The 16,855-nt window shown below is 52.5% G+C and overlaps 1 protein-coding gene and 1 long non-coding RNA gene across 8 annotated transcripts in view; one reads left to right on the forward strand and one right to left on the reverse strand.

Moving 5' to 3' along the window:
* Positions 1-16,855, forward strand: part of LOC150047545 (dystonin-like) — a 287,691-nt gene that overhangs the window by 48,423 nt on the left and 222,413 nt on the right. For 5 of the 7 annotated variants that reach the window (XM_090355456.1, XM_090355462.1, XM_090355457.1 and 2 more), the window contains exon 1: positions 11,187-11,278. In XM_090355456.1, coding sequence (XP_090211582.1) covers positions 11,188-11,278 — 91 coding nt within the window. In that variant the 5' untranslated portion in view covers position 11,187. Of the gene's footprint in view, positions 1-4,516; positions 4,725-11,186; positions 11,279-16,855 lie in introns of those variants that run through there. The other 2 variants (XM_090355460.1, XM_090355461.1) reach the window with 1 other exon arrangement.
* LOC150047546 (uncharacterized) lies at positions 8,241-9,584 on the reverse strand. The gene is made up of 3 exons (XR_016539209.1): positions 9,208-9,584; positions 9,055-9,116; positions 8,241-8,929 (listed from the first exon to the last, which is right to left on the reverse strand). It is a non-coding gene; the product is annotated as an uncharacterized LOC150047546 (long non-coding RNA).

Here is a 16,855-nt window from a genome sequence, read left to right on the forward strand (position 1 = left end):
GGTGTAGATGTTTCCTTAAACCATTGCATGGTGCCTTCTGTAGTGGAGGGGGCTTTGGTCTTCTGATTCTTAGGGTGTTTTGTTCTGTGGGGCTGTGTTTGCTTTTCTCTTGGATAAATTATTTAAAAGGTCCTTCCTCTGGAAGGACTGTTTGTAGATACCCGAACGTAAACTAGTCTGCTGTCTCTGGTTCTAAGACTGTGTTTGTGTTTTCTATGCATCTGTGCTATGTGACCCAGGCTGAACTCAAACTCAAGATCCTCCTGCCTCAAGCCTTTTAGGTTTGGTGTTACAGACTTCTACCACCAGGCCTGGCTATTTGTATGCTTTCACCATGATTGGACTGAGGTAGACTTTCAAAGAAAGAGAAGAAAGGAAGGAAGGAAGGAGAGATAAGAGGGAGGGAAGGGGAGGAAGGAAGAAAGGGGAAGGGAAAGGAAGGAAGGAAAGCAGATTGATGGATGTCTGGCATTTTTGAAAGATTTTTACAATTTTAGGAAAGTGTTATTTTACTATTTCACATTGTTTCTCATACAGTAGAGTAAAAGTTCGTGTGCAGCTTTACTGGTCCAGAGCTTTCCCGGGGTCTTCTATTGGCAGAGAGCGGTGTGTGTGTGTCTGTGTGTTACACACAGGGGGTCCAGGGACTGCTGTGTGTGGAGGAGCAGACTTCTGGGCCTGGCTACACAGGGGGCCTGTGGCCTGCCCTGTTCATTGTCTGTATCTCAGACCCCCACTGGGATGCAATTACCGAGGTATTGTCCAGTCCCCTTCCAGAAGGGTCATCGCATTGCCTCTCGTAGTTACAGGTTTAGGAGATTGGGTGTTGACATCCGGGCAAGGGGCCGGGCCGGCAGGCAAGTGGAGGAAAGCTCTCCGTGCTCCAGCTCTGTGTTTAGGGCGGCTTCACTGCTCAGGCTGTGGAAAGCGCCGCACAGACAGCCCTGGTCCGCCACAACCCAGCATTCTTGTTTTTGTGTTTGTTTACCTTCGGTGTAAGTCCAGAGGAAGCTAGGAGACATTCATAATGCATGAGACCAGTTGAGACCAATGTTGAGAGCAAGGGCAGCGTTAATCTCAGCACCCTCTGGTGCCTTGGGTGGACAGCTCTTTCCTGTCATTCTTGTTATCCACATACCCAGGCCAAGACATGATGACAGATGGTGTGCCAGGAGCTGATGACGTGTGAGTGGCCTGGGGCCAGTGGGTCAGGGACCGCACAGCTCGCAGCCAGGTTCTGCCTGTGGCCCCTTTGCTGAGTGCACTCCAGTGAGCTTTCAGTGAGTGCCCGCCCATCCAGACAGTGAAAGTCACCAATCACAAAGCGGTTGTAATCACTCCACAAATGGGATGCTCATTCTACACCGTTCTTTTTGATAGCTTTGTATATTTTCCTAAGCCTTAAAAATTATAAGAAATAAAATTAAGGGTATTCATGATATTAATAATCACTGAGAGACAAGACAACCTCTCTCTCTCTCTTTCTTCTGCTTATGTAAATCCTGGTAATTATCTGACTCTCTCTCTCTGTCTCTTTCTTTTTTTTTTTTGCCAGTCCTGGGCTTGGGCTCAGGGCCTGAGCACTGTCCTTGGACTTTTTCAAGGCTAGAGCTCTACCACTTGAGCCTCAGCACCACTTCCGGCCTTTTTCTATGTATGTGGTACTGAGGAATTGAACCCGGGTCTTCGTGCATGCTGGCAAGCACTCTACCACTAGGCCAAACTCCTGGCCCTCCTGGCCCTCTGTCTCTTTCTTGACCCCTCTCAATCTCTTTCTCTCTCTCACACACTTCCTTTAAGGAGTCATTCTGTAAATTTTTTAAATCTTTGTCACATGTAGATGACCATTTTTGCTTTCTTTTAGTTACCATTTTGTAGGTTGTAATCTTGAGCCCAGGACCTAGGCTCTATCTCTGAGCCTTTTTGTGCTCAAGGCTAGTGTTCTACCACTTGAACCACAGAGCCATTTCTGAGTAGTAGGTAGGAGATGAGAGTTTCACGGACCTTCCTGCCCAGGCTGACTTTGGACCATGATCTTCATATCTCAGCCTCCTGAGTGGCTAGGATTACAGGCCTGAGCCACTGGTGAAGGCTAAATTACCATGTCTAATTGCTGCAGAATGTGTGGTGAGAATATACCGTAACTTATTTAACGAATCCCCTCTTGGCAGGCATGGTTTAGTTTAAAATGAGTCCAATCTCAAGCAATAGGGAAAGACTGGTCTGAGGGGCTCCCGTGGTCACGGGCCTTTTCTTGGTCTTTCTTTCCAGATATCAAAGTTTGGGCTCTAGATGCTGGGTCAGAGAAAATTTGCTTTTCCTCACACAAGGCATTCTGATTGTATCCCAAGACAGTAACACGGTTTAGAAAGTCATCTCAAATCAATGGAAGCGCATAATGGCCCTACAGGATCCATAACTCATTGAAACCTCTCTGCTTTGAGCATTCAAATGGGACCTCATGTTGTGTCTTCACCGGGTATTTTAAGGACACAATCGTGAGCTTTCTTGTGGAATAAAAACAATGCTGTAACAGTAACAGATTTCAAGTGGAGTTACTGCTTGTAAACATACATGACTTCCTGTTCCTGGATGCATGTGTGTGTGTGTGTGTGTGTGTGTGTGTGTGCGCGCGCGTGCGCGTGCCTGTGACGGGCTGTGAAGGGCCACTTCTGCCTGTCACCCTTCCCTTTCTATCCTGTCTGCTCACCAGTGAGACCAGATTAGAGGCCCTGCCAGTGAATGCCCTGGGCCCAGGGCTGCTTCTGAGCCCATCTGGCTTCATGTGATTAACAGTGCGTGTGTCATGGCATAAATCACGTTCTGTTGTTCAGTCAGCTGAGACTCTAGCCATTAAAAAAAATTTGCTCTGTGAAAATCAATAGCCAATGGTTTCTTGGGAAAGGAGTTGTTCCTTCTCAATGGCTGCTTGTTCTTAAAGGCAAACCATCCAATTATAGTCACACTAAAAAGTGCAGGCAGGCGGTAAGAAACACAGTCGCTCTGATAAAGGGTTGTCTTACAAAAGGATGAGTAGGAGGCTGCTTGAAAGGAGGGCAGCACAGAAATCTGATCCTCTGCTCCCCCGCCCCCCGCCACTTAGGGGCTGGTTTGCACTCAGGCTTGGCCTCTGGTCCCTTAGCTTACTTGCTCAAGACTGGTGTAATACCACTTAAACCACACCCCTACTTCTAGGTTTTTGCGGGCTAATTAGAGATAAGCGTCTAAGAGATTTTCCTGCTCAAGCTGGCTTTGAACCTTGATCCTCAGACCTCAACTGTCCAGGTAGCTAGGATTACAGGGGTGAGCCACGGGTTCTCAGCCCAGTGCCCCTTTACAGTCTTCACGAATACCACTCTCTCCCGCCACCCAGCCAACAGTGAAACTTCAGAGGGCTCAAGGTGAATTTCCAGAGAAGCTTGTGGCACAGAGGGAGGGTCGCCTCCTGTGAGTGGCTGAGTGCTGCACACTTCTCTGTGCAGCCACAACACAGAAAACCCATCTCCCTTTGCATGTCCGTCTCAAGTTTGTCGCCGAAATCGAAAGGGCGATGAAATTTCTTTTAATAGAGGACTTTTCGGGGGAGGGAGTCTTACACATCACACTTTGTGGGAAATGCTTTGGCTATTATTATAGCCATGTGCACGTTTTCAAACCCTCAGGAGCTGGCAGACGAGACAGAGAAGAAGAAAGGAGCAAACATTTCCCGCCTCTCCCCTCCATGCTGGACGCAACCCTTGATGCACTCCAGCCAGATAAAGGGAGGACTAACCTCCCGGAAGGTGCTCTGGTAAAAACCACATTTCCCTCAGCCAAGCTGGCCGCTTTCTGTCACCACACACCACCTCATTTACATTATAGCAGGTTCATGGCGAGAAGTTTACATCATCTCAGGAACTCCAAGCTAAGTTCAGGTGTTTGTTTACGGCCCTGCTGCCGCTTCTGAACGCAGCCTTTGTGTTTTTTCCTTCCTTAAGCAAGGGCTCTTCTGAGAATCAGCCTTCTCCCCTCCGTACTCTTTCCTGGGGACTTGCTTCCATCCCGTGAAGAAAATTAAATCAAGCAAACACAGGCTGGGAACGGGCCCGAGGCAGGCTCCGGGGACGAGGTGGCTTGAAACGGAAGGGAACGGGACTCAGCATCCTGCGTTTGTGCTTTGTTTTTGAAAGTTGGCGTTGGTGGCTTTAATGAATTCACCAGCGGTCTGGTGGTGGAAAGCGTCTCCCCTGGCCTGGTGGGGGAGCCAGACTCTGCGGAGTGGTGACGGCAACGCTGGGGATGCTGGCTTCATTGTTGGGCGGGCGGGTGGCCTGACGGCAAGCTGTACACTGGTGTGCACAGCTCCGGCAGTGGAGCTGCCTGGCACTGCGTCACCTTGTTGATTGGACCTCGTAAAGATGGTGAGCCTGGGCGTGTGCGTGCGTGCGTGTGTGCGTGTGAGCGTGTGTGTGTGTGTGTGTCCGTGTCCCCAGCTTGCGGCAGCGTGGGCTAATTCGTGTGTCGTGTTGTCTCCCAGAGCTCCGGGAACGCATCCTACCGCTGCTCTATGTCGTCCTCTGCGGATTTTTCTGACGAGGAAGATTTCAGCCAGAAATCTGGCTCTGCATCTCCAGCTCCCGGAGACACCTTGCCCTGGAATTTGCCTAAACATGAACGATCCAAAAGGAAGATTCAGGGGGGCTCTGTGCTGGACCCCGCCGAACGGGCTGTGCTCAGGATAGCAGGTGAGTGGGGGGGGGGGCTGAGGCCGTCACGCTGGTTCCCCAGGAGCCGCCCAGGGGGTCTTCCAGGTTGGGGGGGGCATGGTGGTGTTTACTTGATGCCTCCATCTACCCAGAGAGCAGTTTGCCTGCCTGCCGGTGACTGTTCAGGCTGTTCAGCCCAGCCTTCTGGTTGGATGGGTGATCCTGTTTAAAATGCAGGGAAATGTTTGCAGCCATCTGCATGGAACTTTCCCGTGTACGTGTGTGTAGGGGCTGAGGCGTCATGGAAGTGCCAGCCCCTAGAAGCAAGACTGCACCTTCGTGTTGATATTTTATTGGAGGGGGGGCCCTGGATGCTATGCAGAGCTAACTTGAGAAGACAGATGGATTTTTTTTTGTACCCAGGAAAACAGAGCATAGCTCAGCTATCTAGATGCCTTAGAAAAATGTATGTGGCATCTCTGGCAGTCTCCCGGGCCCACCGCAGCCTGTGTCTGGGTGGCGGAACTGTCATGACACCAGGGAGGGGCTGGGGTTTGTGTTCTCGGCTTCTCCATCTTCCCTGGCACCGACTATGAAAGCCGAGAGAGCAGCCAAGGGCTTGTTTTACCCAGGTGAAAGCTGAGCGCCTCATCTCAGCCTCAGCCCCATGGTGCTGGGCTGGCCCCTGCCTGACACCTCTCCTCTGTCCCCCCAGACGCCTTTCTTCTTGGAAAATGGTGACCAGGCAGGCAAGAATCCACTGCATCCAAGGCCTGTGGCCTTGCAGAGGCCAAAGGCCCAGAGTTTCTGCGTTTTTTTTTCTGTCCCCTGAGGTCAGGGCCTCCTCCTTTTCTGCTCCCATTCCTCCTCAACTCTCTGGGCCCTCTCGGCTCTGCTATCCACAGGGATGCAAAGCATCCCTTTTCTTCCTCCAGTCCAGACTCCAGTCACCAGGGCAGCTGAAAGCCCCCTAGGCTCCCCCACTGGGATTTTCTGATTCCGGGAAAAACAAACAGGACCAGCCAGTCATTCTCCAGTCTGGGTTTCTGGGCAACAGCTCTTCTTCTGGCTCCTGTTGTGAGAGGCTGGCTGGTCTCTGCAGCCTTGCAGGCCCAGGGGTGGGGCAGGAAGGGCAGGAGGGAGGAGGATGGAGACTGTGTGGGAGCCAAGTGACAGTGACCAGAGCTGCCACTCCACCCCTGCCGGAAGTGTTGAGTCAGGCCTGCCGTGCTGCCCACTGGAGCCACCTTCAGGCTAAGGCTCAGGAAGGGGGCGCCCCTGCCCATGCCAGGTCTGTGGTTCTGCAGGGGGAGCACATAGATAGGAGCCTATGCGTGTGTGCGTGTGTGTGCGCACGTGACAGCACACGCACAGCCAACCACAGGCCTGGGGCACCAGAGCTGAGTGCTTGCTCTGTGCTTGGCTGAGGTGGGCAGGTCCCCTGTGGTGGAGAGTGAGCGGCTGGGAGGGGAGCCAGTGTGGTGACGGCCAAGCACACTGAGCGCCCGTAAACCCAGGCACACTGTGCATGGGGGCACAGGCGCAGAAGAACGAGGGGCCCTGTGTGGGGTGAGGAGGGATAGAAGGACTGGGTGCACTGGGACAAGGAGGAATAGAGCTGGGGTGCACTGGGACAAGGAGGAATAGAGCTGGGGTGCACTGGGATAAGGAGGAATAGAGCTGGGGTGCACTGGGGTGAGGAATAGAGCTGGGTGAGGAGGAATAAAGCTGGGGGGCACTGGGGTGAGGAGGAATAAAGCTGGGGTGCACTGGGGTGAGGAGGAATAGAGCTGGGGTGCACTGGGGTGAGGAAGAATAGAACTGGGGTGCACTGGGGTGAGGAGGAATAGAGCTGGGTGAGGAGGAATAGAGCTGGGGTGCACTGGGGTGAGGAGGAATAGAGCTGGGGTGCACTGGGGTGAGGAGGAGGAGAAGAACCCGGGCTCTCACAGACTACATTGTCCTTGAGGGCAGTGGTGGTGTGTGATTCATTTGTAAGGTGAGAAAGCAGAGAAGCCGCATTTTGAGAGGTGGACTCTTGGAGTCGTTATCAGGAGACTCCTGTGTCAAAGCCCAGGGCCAGCCACTTAACACTGTTAGGAAACTGTGCCATGAAGGCTGGAGAGGAAAGAAAGAACAAAAACTCTTCTAACAAACCCATTCAGCCCCAGTGGGTAGCTCCAGTGGGACTCCAGTGTGGCTGGCGTAGAGACAGGAGACAGGATAGGCCTATGGAGACATGTGGCATGGCGGAATGGCACCTGAGCTGGTCCAGGCCTAACAAGGGTCACGACAGGGGGCGGGGCCACAGGAAACTCACAGACCCAGGCACTGGACTGACAGGCGTGGTAACCTATCAGCCACGTGCCTGCCCCTGCCTCCAGGGATTCAGGCACACCCATCACTTGGGAGGTGGGAGCTTCACCTTCCCCACCCTGAAGACAAGATGCAGACCCTACCATCCACCATGTGGCCAAGATGGCGGCAGCCCGACCCAACCTAACCTCCCCAGCAAGCGGCACCAGGATGGCCGTGAGGAGTTACTTACACTCAGCCTCCTTTAATTCATTGTGTAGAGACTTCAAAGACATTTTTTTTTTTTTTTTTTTTGCCAGTCCGGGGCTTGAGCTCAGAGCCTGGGCACTGTCCTTGAGCTTTCTCCAGTCCAGAGCTCTACCACTTGAGCCACAGCACCACTTCTGGCATTTTCTATGTCTGTGGTACCAAGGAATTAAACCGAGTCTTGATGTATGCTAGGCGAGCACTCTAACACCAGGCCAAACTCCTGGCCCCAATGCCACCTATTTTTAAAATGACACTAATTCTTCAAAAATAGGACAAAACAAATACCACAAATGATGTGGAAGCATACTATATTTAGAAGTAAGTATTGGAGATTACCTGTTTGCTATGTGCATCATAAGTGATATCTGTACATGGGACAGGCCTGGTGCTCTGACACCAGTATCTGTTTAGCCCCTGCTATGGCTAAACTATGAGATTCGGATCCCCTCTGTTAAACTGGCCCGTGGCCACCCAGGGAAAGGGGGGGCAGGGGTTTCTGAAGGTAATGTTTGAAATCATGCCATTGAAGACTTCTGCTAATTTCCGTTACACATTTTTATGATCTCGTTGAAACTCACCGTCTTCTTTGAAATTTCCCCTCTGAGAGAGATGGAGAGGTGGCTCAGAAGTGAGGTGGGGATGCCATGGTGTCCGTGTGTGGAGATAGGAGAGGTGGGATTTTAGCGTCTTTGTTTGGAGCATTGTTGGTGAGAATGTCCACTGAATCAGAAAGACCATGAGGTCTGAGGGAGACCCTGATTCACGCACACGGAGCAAGCATATCCTCTCTGAGCTTCTGCAGGACAGCCAAGAACGAACAACACAGTCCGGCCTTTGAGAAGTCAGTGTTTCATGTGAGGAATGTGTAGCCAGAGATTGCAGTGCCTATAGGCACATAATTCTGAAAGAACCAGCGGAGGAGGCAGGGGGAGGCGGAGCAGGGGGAGGAGGCGGCTCCTGAGCTGAGATGTAAAGAGCATGCTGAGGTGAGGGAGGCCTCTGCGCCCGGCTGGGACCACGGGAACACAGGTGGGGAGCAGAAGGCATGTGTGGAGTTAAACATTAGGACGTGGAAGGGGTTGGCAGAAGTGGATGTGTCTCCTGCAATCACCAGGCTGTGGATTGCGCTCTGACCTGGTGGGAAGGGCTCCCCAGGTTCTCGAGACATCAAGTATGGGGACATCATCAGATGTGCTAATTAGTGAGTCCTTGGTCATTGTGTCATATGTCTGTCTGCTATCTGTCTCTGCGATCAGGTGTGCAAGGCAGTAAGTTATTCATGGCGTCTCACATCATCTACCCATCTCCATGTATTCATATAGACATATGCACCTAGGTAGGATATGCTTGTTATGGGGGTGTGTATTCGATGATGCTTTAAAAGTACTTTTGGAGGAATGAGGCTGGAGCTGTGTGGCACAGTACTTCATTATCACACACAAAGTCTTTGGTCCAATCCATAAGGTTAAACTATACTTTAAAAAAGCAGTGGTGCGTTTATTGTAGGTTTTGTCACGTTGAAGCCTGAGTGCGCAGTGCACCACCTCTTTTCCAGCACGGTCACTGTGAGGCTGGAGTAGGAAGAGGACTTTGCAGATCTCGAGAGAGCAACAGACGTGCCAATCTCAGCCTCAGTGCCCCTGAAGCTGTTGGGATTTTTCTCTTTAGTCGTGAAGTACCTGTAAAGACACATGGTTTGCTGTGATGATGTCATGTTAAATTAAGGATTTATTTTGCAGTTAGCTTTGAAGGTTCAAAGCAGAGCTGGGCTTTGTTCTTTGGCATCCTTGGATTTTATACTTGCATTTTAGTTGGACAATTCATCTAACTTTTCTTGGCTCCAGTTTCTTTATCAAAGAGTCGTTACTATGGTAAAAAATAGGATAGGGAATGTAAACATATTTACAGATTCCTTGGTATGTGGAAATGCTCTATAAATTGTCTTTTAAGAACCTACTATGCTATCTCTTAACATGTCTGCATGGTGGGTTCTGTGATCCTCCTCCTTTTCCTCTTCTTCCTCCCAGGCAGATGATGCTGGACTGTATGAGCCACACCCCTAGTTACTTTCTCCATCTTTCAGTTCAGAATCTGATGAGGAAGAGTAGAATCAACTCGGAATCATGGGACTAAGGTCTGGGTCCTGCAGCCTTCCGTGGACCTAGGGTCTTTGTCCTCCAGTCTTTTGAGGGGTTGGGGACTGGATCCCCAAAGTCTGACTGAGGAACACACTGTTACTTTCAGCACAGTAAGGACCCCGGTGGTTCTACTACGAGTCCCCCCAGGATGCCCTTCAGAGCGCTGGGACATAGCACCCCTTCTGCACCTGCTCCCCGGCTCCCCGCCTCACTGGTCATGCACCGAGTGTGGACTGTCAGGCGCTGGTGCCCTCGCTCCCCGTGCGGGGTGTGAGACAGTGATCAGAGAGACCCGTGTGTGTGCACGTGTGATCTGTGCGTGGAGTAGCTCCGTGATCTCATTCTCAACTCTTCACCATGTCGCTAAGGCTCGTCTGGAGCCGGGTCACCCAGCCTCTCCCTGATTGCTGGCACCACGCCGTGCCAGCCGCAGTCATCCCCGGTGAGGAATTGTCACGGGGCATGCATGTGTCACTTCATGGAGTGGCATGCATGGAGTGCCTCTGGTGCTGCACGGGCAAGCACATTTTAGGGGCACAGGACCACCCTCTGGACTTACAAACCAGGGCGTACAAGACACCAGAGAGGCCCAGTCTGGCTTCATCTGGAGTAGTAAGGTAGGCCAGTGCCGAGGAGGAGGAGGTCCTGCGCCTTATCTTCTCATGCCATCGTTTTCAAGACCGATTCACCCCCTCTCGGCGATCCTAGGTAGGGGGGCTGATTGCCCAGGGCCAGTGCTGTCAGTGGAGGAGCTGGCGGGGGAGACCTGGGCAGGGGTGGTGGTGCAGCCGGGTGGGGCAGCTGGGCGAGGGCCTGCTGGGGGCCTCCCCTCCGTCGTGCACAGGCGGGAGCCTGGCCCGAGACACCCAGGAGCCTCCAACGCCGCCCCGATCCTGTTCCTCAGGGGCAGGGGCACCAAGGCCGGCCCTTGGGGACGCTGGGCGGGCAGGGCGGTGCGGGGCGCAGCCGGGCGTGGCCGAGTCGCCGCTGGGAATGTGGGTGATGCTCGGGACGCCCCGCCCACCCGCGACGCCCCGCCCCTCTGGGGAGCGCCCCGCCCCGTCCGCTAGGCCCCGCCCCCGCCCCGCCCCAGGCGAGGCCGAGTCGCCGCTGGGAATGTGGGTGATGCTCGGGACGCCCCGCCCACCCGCAATGCCCCGCCCCTCTGGGGGAGCGCCCCGCCCCGTCCGCAAGGCCCCGCCCCCACCCCGCCCCGGGCGCGGCCAAGTCGCCGCTGGGAATGTGGGTGATGCTCGCGACGCCCCGCCCACCCGCGAGGCCCCGCCCCGTCCGCGAGGCCCCGCCCCCGCCCCGGGCGCTGTGCCGCTCGCCCGAGCTCCGGCTCACCGCCGTCACCGCCGCCCCGGCCCTCACGGGGTCCGAGCGCGTCCCTCGCCGTCCCGGCGCCCCGCCGCGGGCCGCGCTGCCCTCGGAGGGCTGCGCGCGGCGCCCGCGCCCAGGCACCTGTCGTGGGCCGGGAATAGAAGCCCTCGCCCAGGGTTGGGCCTCGGGCCTCGGCGCCGCCCCGCTCCTCCCCCCCCCGCGCCCGGTCCTCCCCCCCCTCCCCGCGTCCGCTGCGCCGGCGATGCTGCAGACGCCGCGTAGCCTCCCGGGCGGACGCAGCCGCTTTCCCGGCCCGCAGCAGGCGCCGCGCGGAGGCTCCGCCCGGGTGGGCGCCGTGGCCGCTCCGGGCGCGCGCGTCCCCGCCGCCGCCGCCGCCGCCGCCGCCGCCTGGCGTCCGCGCCGCTGACCGGGCCCCTCCCCGCGGTCCCCGCGGACGCGGCCGGGCGGCGGGCGGCATGGCGGGCTACCTGTGCCCCGCCGCCTACCCGGCCGCCGAGGAGCGCGAGTTCCTGCAGGCCTACGAGGACGTGCTGGAGCGGTACAAGGGTGCGTGGGGCCGGGCGGGGGCCGGGCGGGGCGGGGGCCGGGGCCGGGGTCCGGGCGGGGCCGGGGCCGGGGCCGGGGCCGGGGCCGGGGCCGGGGCCGGGGTGCGGGCGGGGCCGGGGCCGGGCGGGGTGGGGATCGCCCTGCCCGCGCGGGGCCCGCGCCCCCCCCCGCCCCGCCCGGGCGCGGCTCCTCCCGGCCGCCGCCGCCGCCGCCGCGCCCCGGGTCCCCAAGGCTCGGGATGCCCCCGCAGTCGCGCTTGGTCTCCTGGAGAACGGGTTTTCCAGCTGAAGGTGGCAGGCACGGGAGCGTGTGAGCGGCACAGCTGGGGTTGCTGGTGTGCGGCGCCGCCCGGAGCCCGCGCGGATCCGTCTCTGTGAGGGCGAGCGGGGCCTGGACTCACCTCCAGAGCCCGAGGAGGAGAGCGCGCACAGCCCGGCCTCGCGCGTCTCGCGGGAAGCAGCACATCGGCGGCCCGGTGCCGCGCACGGAGAGCACAAAGGCTCCTCAGGGTGGACCTTTCATAGCTTGGATGGAACGAAAGGAGCCCGTGCCATTTTACCTCGGCGGACGTGGGCGTGGGAGAGGCCCGAGTGTTGCTCCGGGCCGGCCGGCGCCCGCGGACGCCATCTCAAAGCTCGTCTTTATAGGGAAAAGCTGCAGCGTGAAGGCCACCGCACGGCTTGCACACTCCATCTTAACCCGCCTCAGCCTCGCTGTCAGCTCCGTCCTCAGACCTGCCCTTCCGCTCTCACCGAAAAGAGCACAGGAGGGTTTCCCTCATATTCTTTGTGCCCTGATCTGCCCTGGCTTTGTAGCTGTTCTGTGTTTCATTTAGTCTGTATTTCATTTAGTCTCGGAAAGGAAAGGAAATGCATTGGCCAGTGACTCCCGGGAAAACTCATTGTTGGCGGGTGGATTCAGAAGCCAGCCCCGATTTCCCATCAGTGTGTGATATGATGACTTCACTCCAGTGCTTATTTGCCTGATCTAATCAGAAAAGAATTGTAGGCTTTGGGCAGGGAGTGTCAGCTTGCTAACCTTTCAGAGAGCGCAGTTGCTCTCCTTCTGAAATCATGCTTTGTTAAAACCATGCTGTGTTCCCATCTGAACTTCGGAGAGGTTATGTTGACGCTCATTTCTGATGGAGTTCTGTGGCTACAGAGTGAGCTTGCATTGGCCTCATGTATTATCAGGTTGCAAAGTTCTCATTTGCCCCAGCTGCTGAGTGGTGTAAGTGGGAGAGTCAGCTGTAGTGAATACAGAATCTGCCTGTCACCAGAATGTAGAGTTAGGATAATCTGTAAGGTTAGGAAGTTTGAGTGGAGGGGGAGGAGAGGAGGAGAGGACAGAGATCTCTTAGGCCCAGCCCTCAGTCAACCTTAGGCCCTTGGTAGAAAAGCAGGAGGAATTGTAAATGAGCTCTGAGTATTTATGGGGTGGTCTATTCTTGTATCTAGCTTTAGTCCTTTACTTCTGAGTAAAAATAGACAACTGTTCACTAAACTTGAATAATACAGGGAGAGATTTGGGCTGCAAAGTCGGGCTCAGTGTTCTGACTCATATCTCATCTTGTTATTTAGGAAGTGTATTCTTAGAATACTCAGATTAAGTAGGGATGGGAGGAGGAAAATGGGGGAGAATGCTTGGAATGGTGACATGGATCAAGATGCATTGTCCTCTTAACCTGACCTATGGTACCAAAATCTCTTTGTACAACTACTTAATAAGAAAAACATCAAAGAGGAAAACTTCTCTATTGAAAGGATCCGTTATTTCAGCAGATATCAAAATCAGAGTCAATAAAGTCGCTTTTTTTTCTTTTGGTCAGTCATGGAACTTGAACTCTGGGCCTGGGCGTTGTCCCTGAGCTCTTCAGCTCAAGGCTACTGCCCTACCCCTTGAGCCACAGCACCACTAAGACACTTTTTTTTTTAAAACAAAACACAGTTCTCCCATCTCTAGCATTTTCAATATTTAGATATTGTTCATACTAGACATTGGCCATACATGGGCCTTTCTGTGTAACTAACATACCTAGTGAGCTTACTGTGGAGTAGTCATTAGAATAACCTCTCTTGCTCACTGCTGGAATTCACTAGTTTGTAGAGTGCATCTGTTGTTATGGAGCGATTTTATTTTCCAACATTATTATTTTGTGCCATGCTAAGTGAAAAAATGATATAATATCAACCAGCAAATTTTACTTTTTATGTGTTCAGACTTAAACTGAGGTCATTTGGGTCCAAGAAAGTAGCATTTCTTCCATGGACCCTCATGAGGTTTCACATCGCCATTTCTGTGAAAACTGATGAATGGAGTTGGTCACTTAACTGCAGTATCATTAAAAAAACAAACCAACCCAAACCCTTCTGTTATTTAGATTACAGATAGTTTTCTTTTTCTTTCTGAGTTTTGCTCATGTACGCCGTGATGGAGAAAAGAGCAAGGCTGTGTAGTTCTGTTTCAGTTCAGTCACTCCCTTTTTATTCTGCACACCAACTCTGGGGCTTAGGCCCATGGAGGGCAGCCATGGAGATCTTGCTTGGGTCTTTTGTTGGCTTCTAGGAATCGATAGGAACCTGATTTCAGGTTTCTTCTGCTGGGTACATGGTCAGGTAGTCAGTTACGTAATAACGGGGCTTTATACTTCATGATGGTGATTAATAGTGCAACTACTTGGTATTTATTTTAAAAGCCAGTCTTCATCTGTTAAGTGTTTATCGACATGGCCCTAATACCAAGCCATCTAAGAGAGGCAGGGGAAAGATCGCCAGTGAGGGACCCAGACCTGTGTTTCTGATGGTATCATAAGGCTCCTTTGTAATCACAGATGGCTGTTGTTCTAGCCCTGTGTCTTGGTTCCAGGATCATCTTATCTGCAAAGTAGGAAATGTGAATTTTCACACAGAATCCCCATCTTGTGTCCTGAAAAAAGCTGAACTTTGCACAGAGTAAGGAAAGCTTGGCCACTGGCTTTGTGACGGCTGCTAGTCTATCTGGCACAGTGTGCTCAGCAGGTGTCACCAGTCTCTGGGGACTTTCCAGACGACATGGGGATGTTCTAGAACGTTACCACCTGGATTTAGAAAGTCATTTCCATCAGGTTCTAGAATTAAAGTTGCCTCAGAACTTGTATTGCCTCACACTACAAGGCACAGGAACAATTGCTAGCTATTGTTAGCGAGTTTAACTTTGAAATTTAGACCTCAGACCAAGACACTTCTAGGTTTTTGGTTTTTCCCCCTGACTTAGCGTTATCTCAACATGATTGTGGTCAGGTTCTTGAAGAAGAAGGCTTTGTGCATTCTGCAGCTTGGAGGCTTTGTTTTAAACTTTGGGCAGTTTGTAGATGCGGGTTTCTGGCTTACCACATCTTAGGCAGTGCGTTAAGGGACAGTGGCACAGTGGTTTATTGCCTTGTTCTGTAGTCAGGCAAGGAAGTACATGGCCTCTGCCTCCTGCATCTGTCTCTGTGCAGAGGTCAGTGTGTGGCTAGGCATGTTTCCCCTGGAAATTGGGGATAGCAAAAGCATACAAGGGACAGGTGGTGCCGTGAGGCAGTGGTTCTGGAACCCAGGCATGAATGAGTCTTGTGTACCCTCTGAACCCCACAGCCTCCAAGGCTGAGAGGATGGCTCTGAGATCAGGATGTTAATTATTTCCTGTTAGTTTCAGAGAACCCCCTTTGCTTCGGCTACATGCATGGGGCTTTCCTTTCTCCAATGGCTTCTGAAGAGCAAACAGGAACAACTACTGGTGTCTAGTAGTTTGTGGTGGCACCTCCATTGTCAGCCATCTATTGGGGTTGATCACCTTGGTTGGAAGTAAAGCTGCCCCTCTCCTCCACCTCTCCTGGCCCTGCCCTTAATGCAATTGATTTGCTGTATTTTCCACTCTACTTTCACATCACCCAAAGAAGAAGTAGATAAGCAGATCTGCCTGGGTTGGGGCCTTGCCTCTTACTTTGTGAAAGGTGAAAGTAGGGGGCAGGGAATGCGCAGGTGGGGAGGCTGTGTAGCTCAGCATCCGTGAGGGATGCAGTGGAGACAGATTATGTACGTGTGGCTATGCTTTGAACACGAATAGACTGGAATGCCCTGCCCAGCACTGGATTTGGGGTTTGGGTGGTCAGGCATGGACGTCTGGAGTTTGCAGATGGGAAAGGGACACATAGGAATCCCTGTGAGCTGGCCAACTGCAGTGTGTGGGGACCATTGACAATGACAGTGGTTTCTTATTAGCACTTTCTAAACTTCCAATTATCCTAACTCTCTTTAAACCACTGCCAGTTCACAAACCAGAAGGCAATGTCCAGCTGGTCACAGTGGTGTGTGCCAGCCAGTGTCGGAAGGGAAAAATAGGAAGATCAAGGTTCAGGAGCTGACTCGGGTAAAGCAAGGCCCAGTCTCAAGGTAACCAATGCAGAAAGGACTGGAGGCACAGCTCAGTGGTAGAGCACCTGTGTGTGAGACCCAAGATTCAAGTCCTGTATCAACCAGAACAAGTTTAACTTTCCTGAAGGTTGTCTTGATGACAGCAGTTACCTTGGACACCAGGTGTGTGCAGGATAAGCTGTATGTGTTTTGACCAGGAAATGCTACAGAAATAGATTTTGTGGGGATATTTTAAACAGGAATCTGATTTTGATTAAAACCAGATTTTTTCTGAACTTTAAATGAGTGAAATAAAATAAATAGTTTAAAATTTTAAGAGAGATTATTCCAGCCGAAATGTGAAATAGATTTTGGAGACCAACCGTTTTATCCAAGTTGGCTTATAAATTCTTAAGACATCCATAAAACTAAAATACAACAGCAATGTGAATATTCCTCAAACATATTTTGGTTGAAGAAACACTGAAAATAATTAACTTTTGGTAAATGTCACCAATGAATGAGACTACTTTGATTTATGCCTGAAATGTTTCCTGGAAAGAATTGTCAGAGGGAGTTGACAAAGTCTTGATTTGTCTCTAGTGGGTGCAAATATTCCCTAGTGGGTCCTGGTATTAAGGGTAATACACAAAGATACTATTGTCCCAAGGGTTTAAAAATCCCGTGTATTCAGTACTGGGGTTTTCTATCCAGTGGGACAGTATGCATTCATGAATTTTGGCATGAAGTAGTGCTTCCTTAAAAAAGTTTCTTTATTGTAAAGGTGATGTACAGAGGTGCTACAGTTTTATAAGTCAGGTAATGAGTGTTTCTTTTTGAACAGTGTCACCCCTCCCTCATTTTCTTCCCACTGTGTTAACTTCCAACACAGTGTCTAGTGAGTATCATTTATCGCATCCTTATGAACCCAGTGGGGTGGACAGATCTGGGGTGAGTATTCTGAGCAGTGGAGCAGGGTATGGAATAGGCCTAGGCCCCCGAGGTGGGTGGTTACGTCCTCATAGCCCTCTTCTCCCTTCAGTCCTGGCCCCTTCTTTCCTTTTCTGTACATTATATTTTAGAGCAGCTTTAGGTTTAGAGAAATGCTGAGCGGAAAGCACAGGCTTCCATATTCACCTGCCCTGTCCTCAGTAGTTTGCTCTGTTGGCATCTTTGTTGATGGGCTTTCTTGGTTATAATGGAT

Source organism: Megascapheus bottae, chromosome 22 (assembly GCF_031878675.1).
Source record: "Megascapheus bottae isolate mThoBot1 chromosome 22, mThoBot2.hap1, whole genome shotgun sequence".
Taxonomy (NCBI): Eukaryota; Metazoa; Chordata; class Mammalia; order Rodentia; family Geomyidae; genus Megascapheus; species Megascapheus bottae.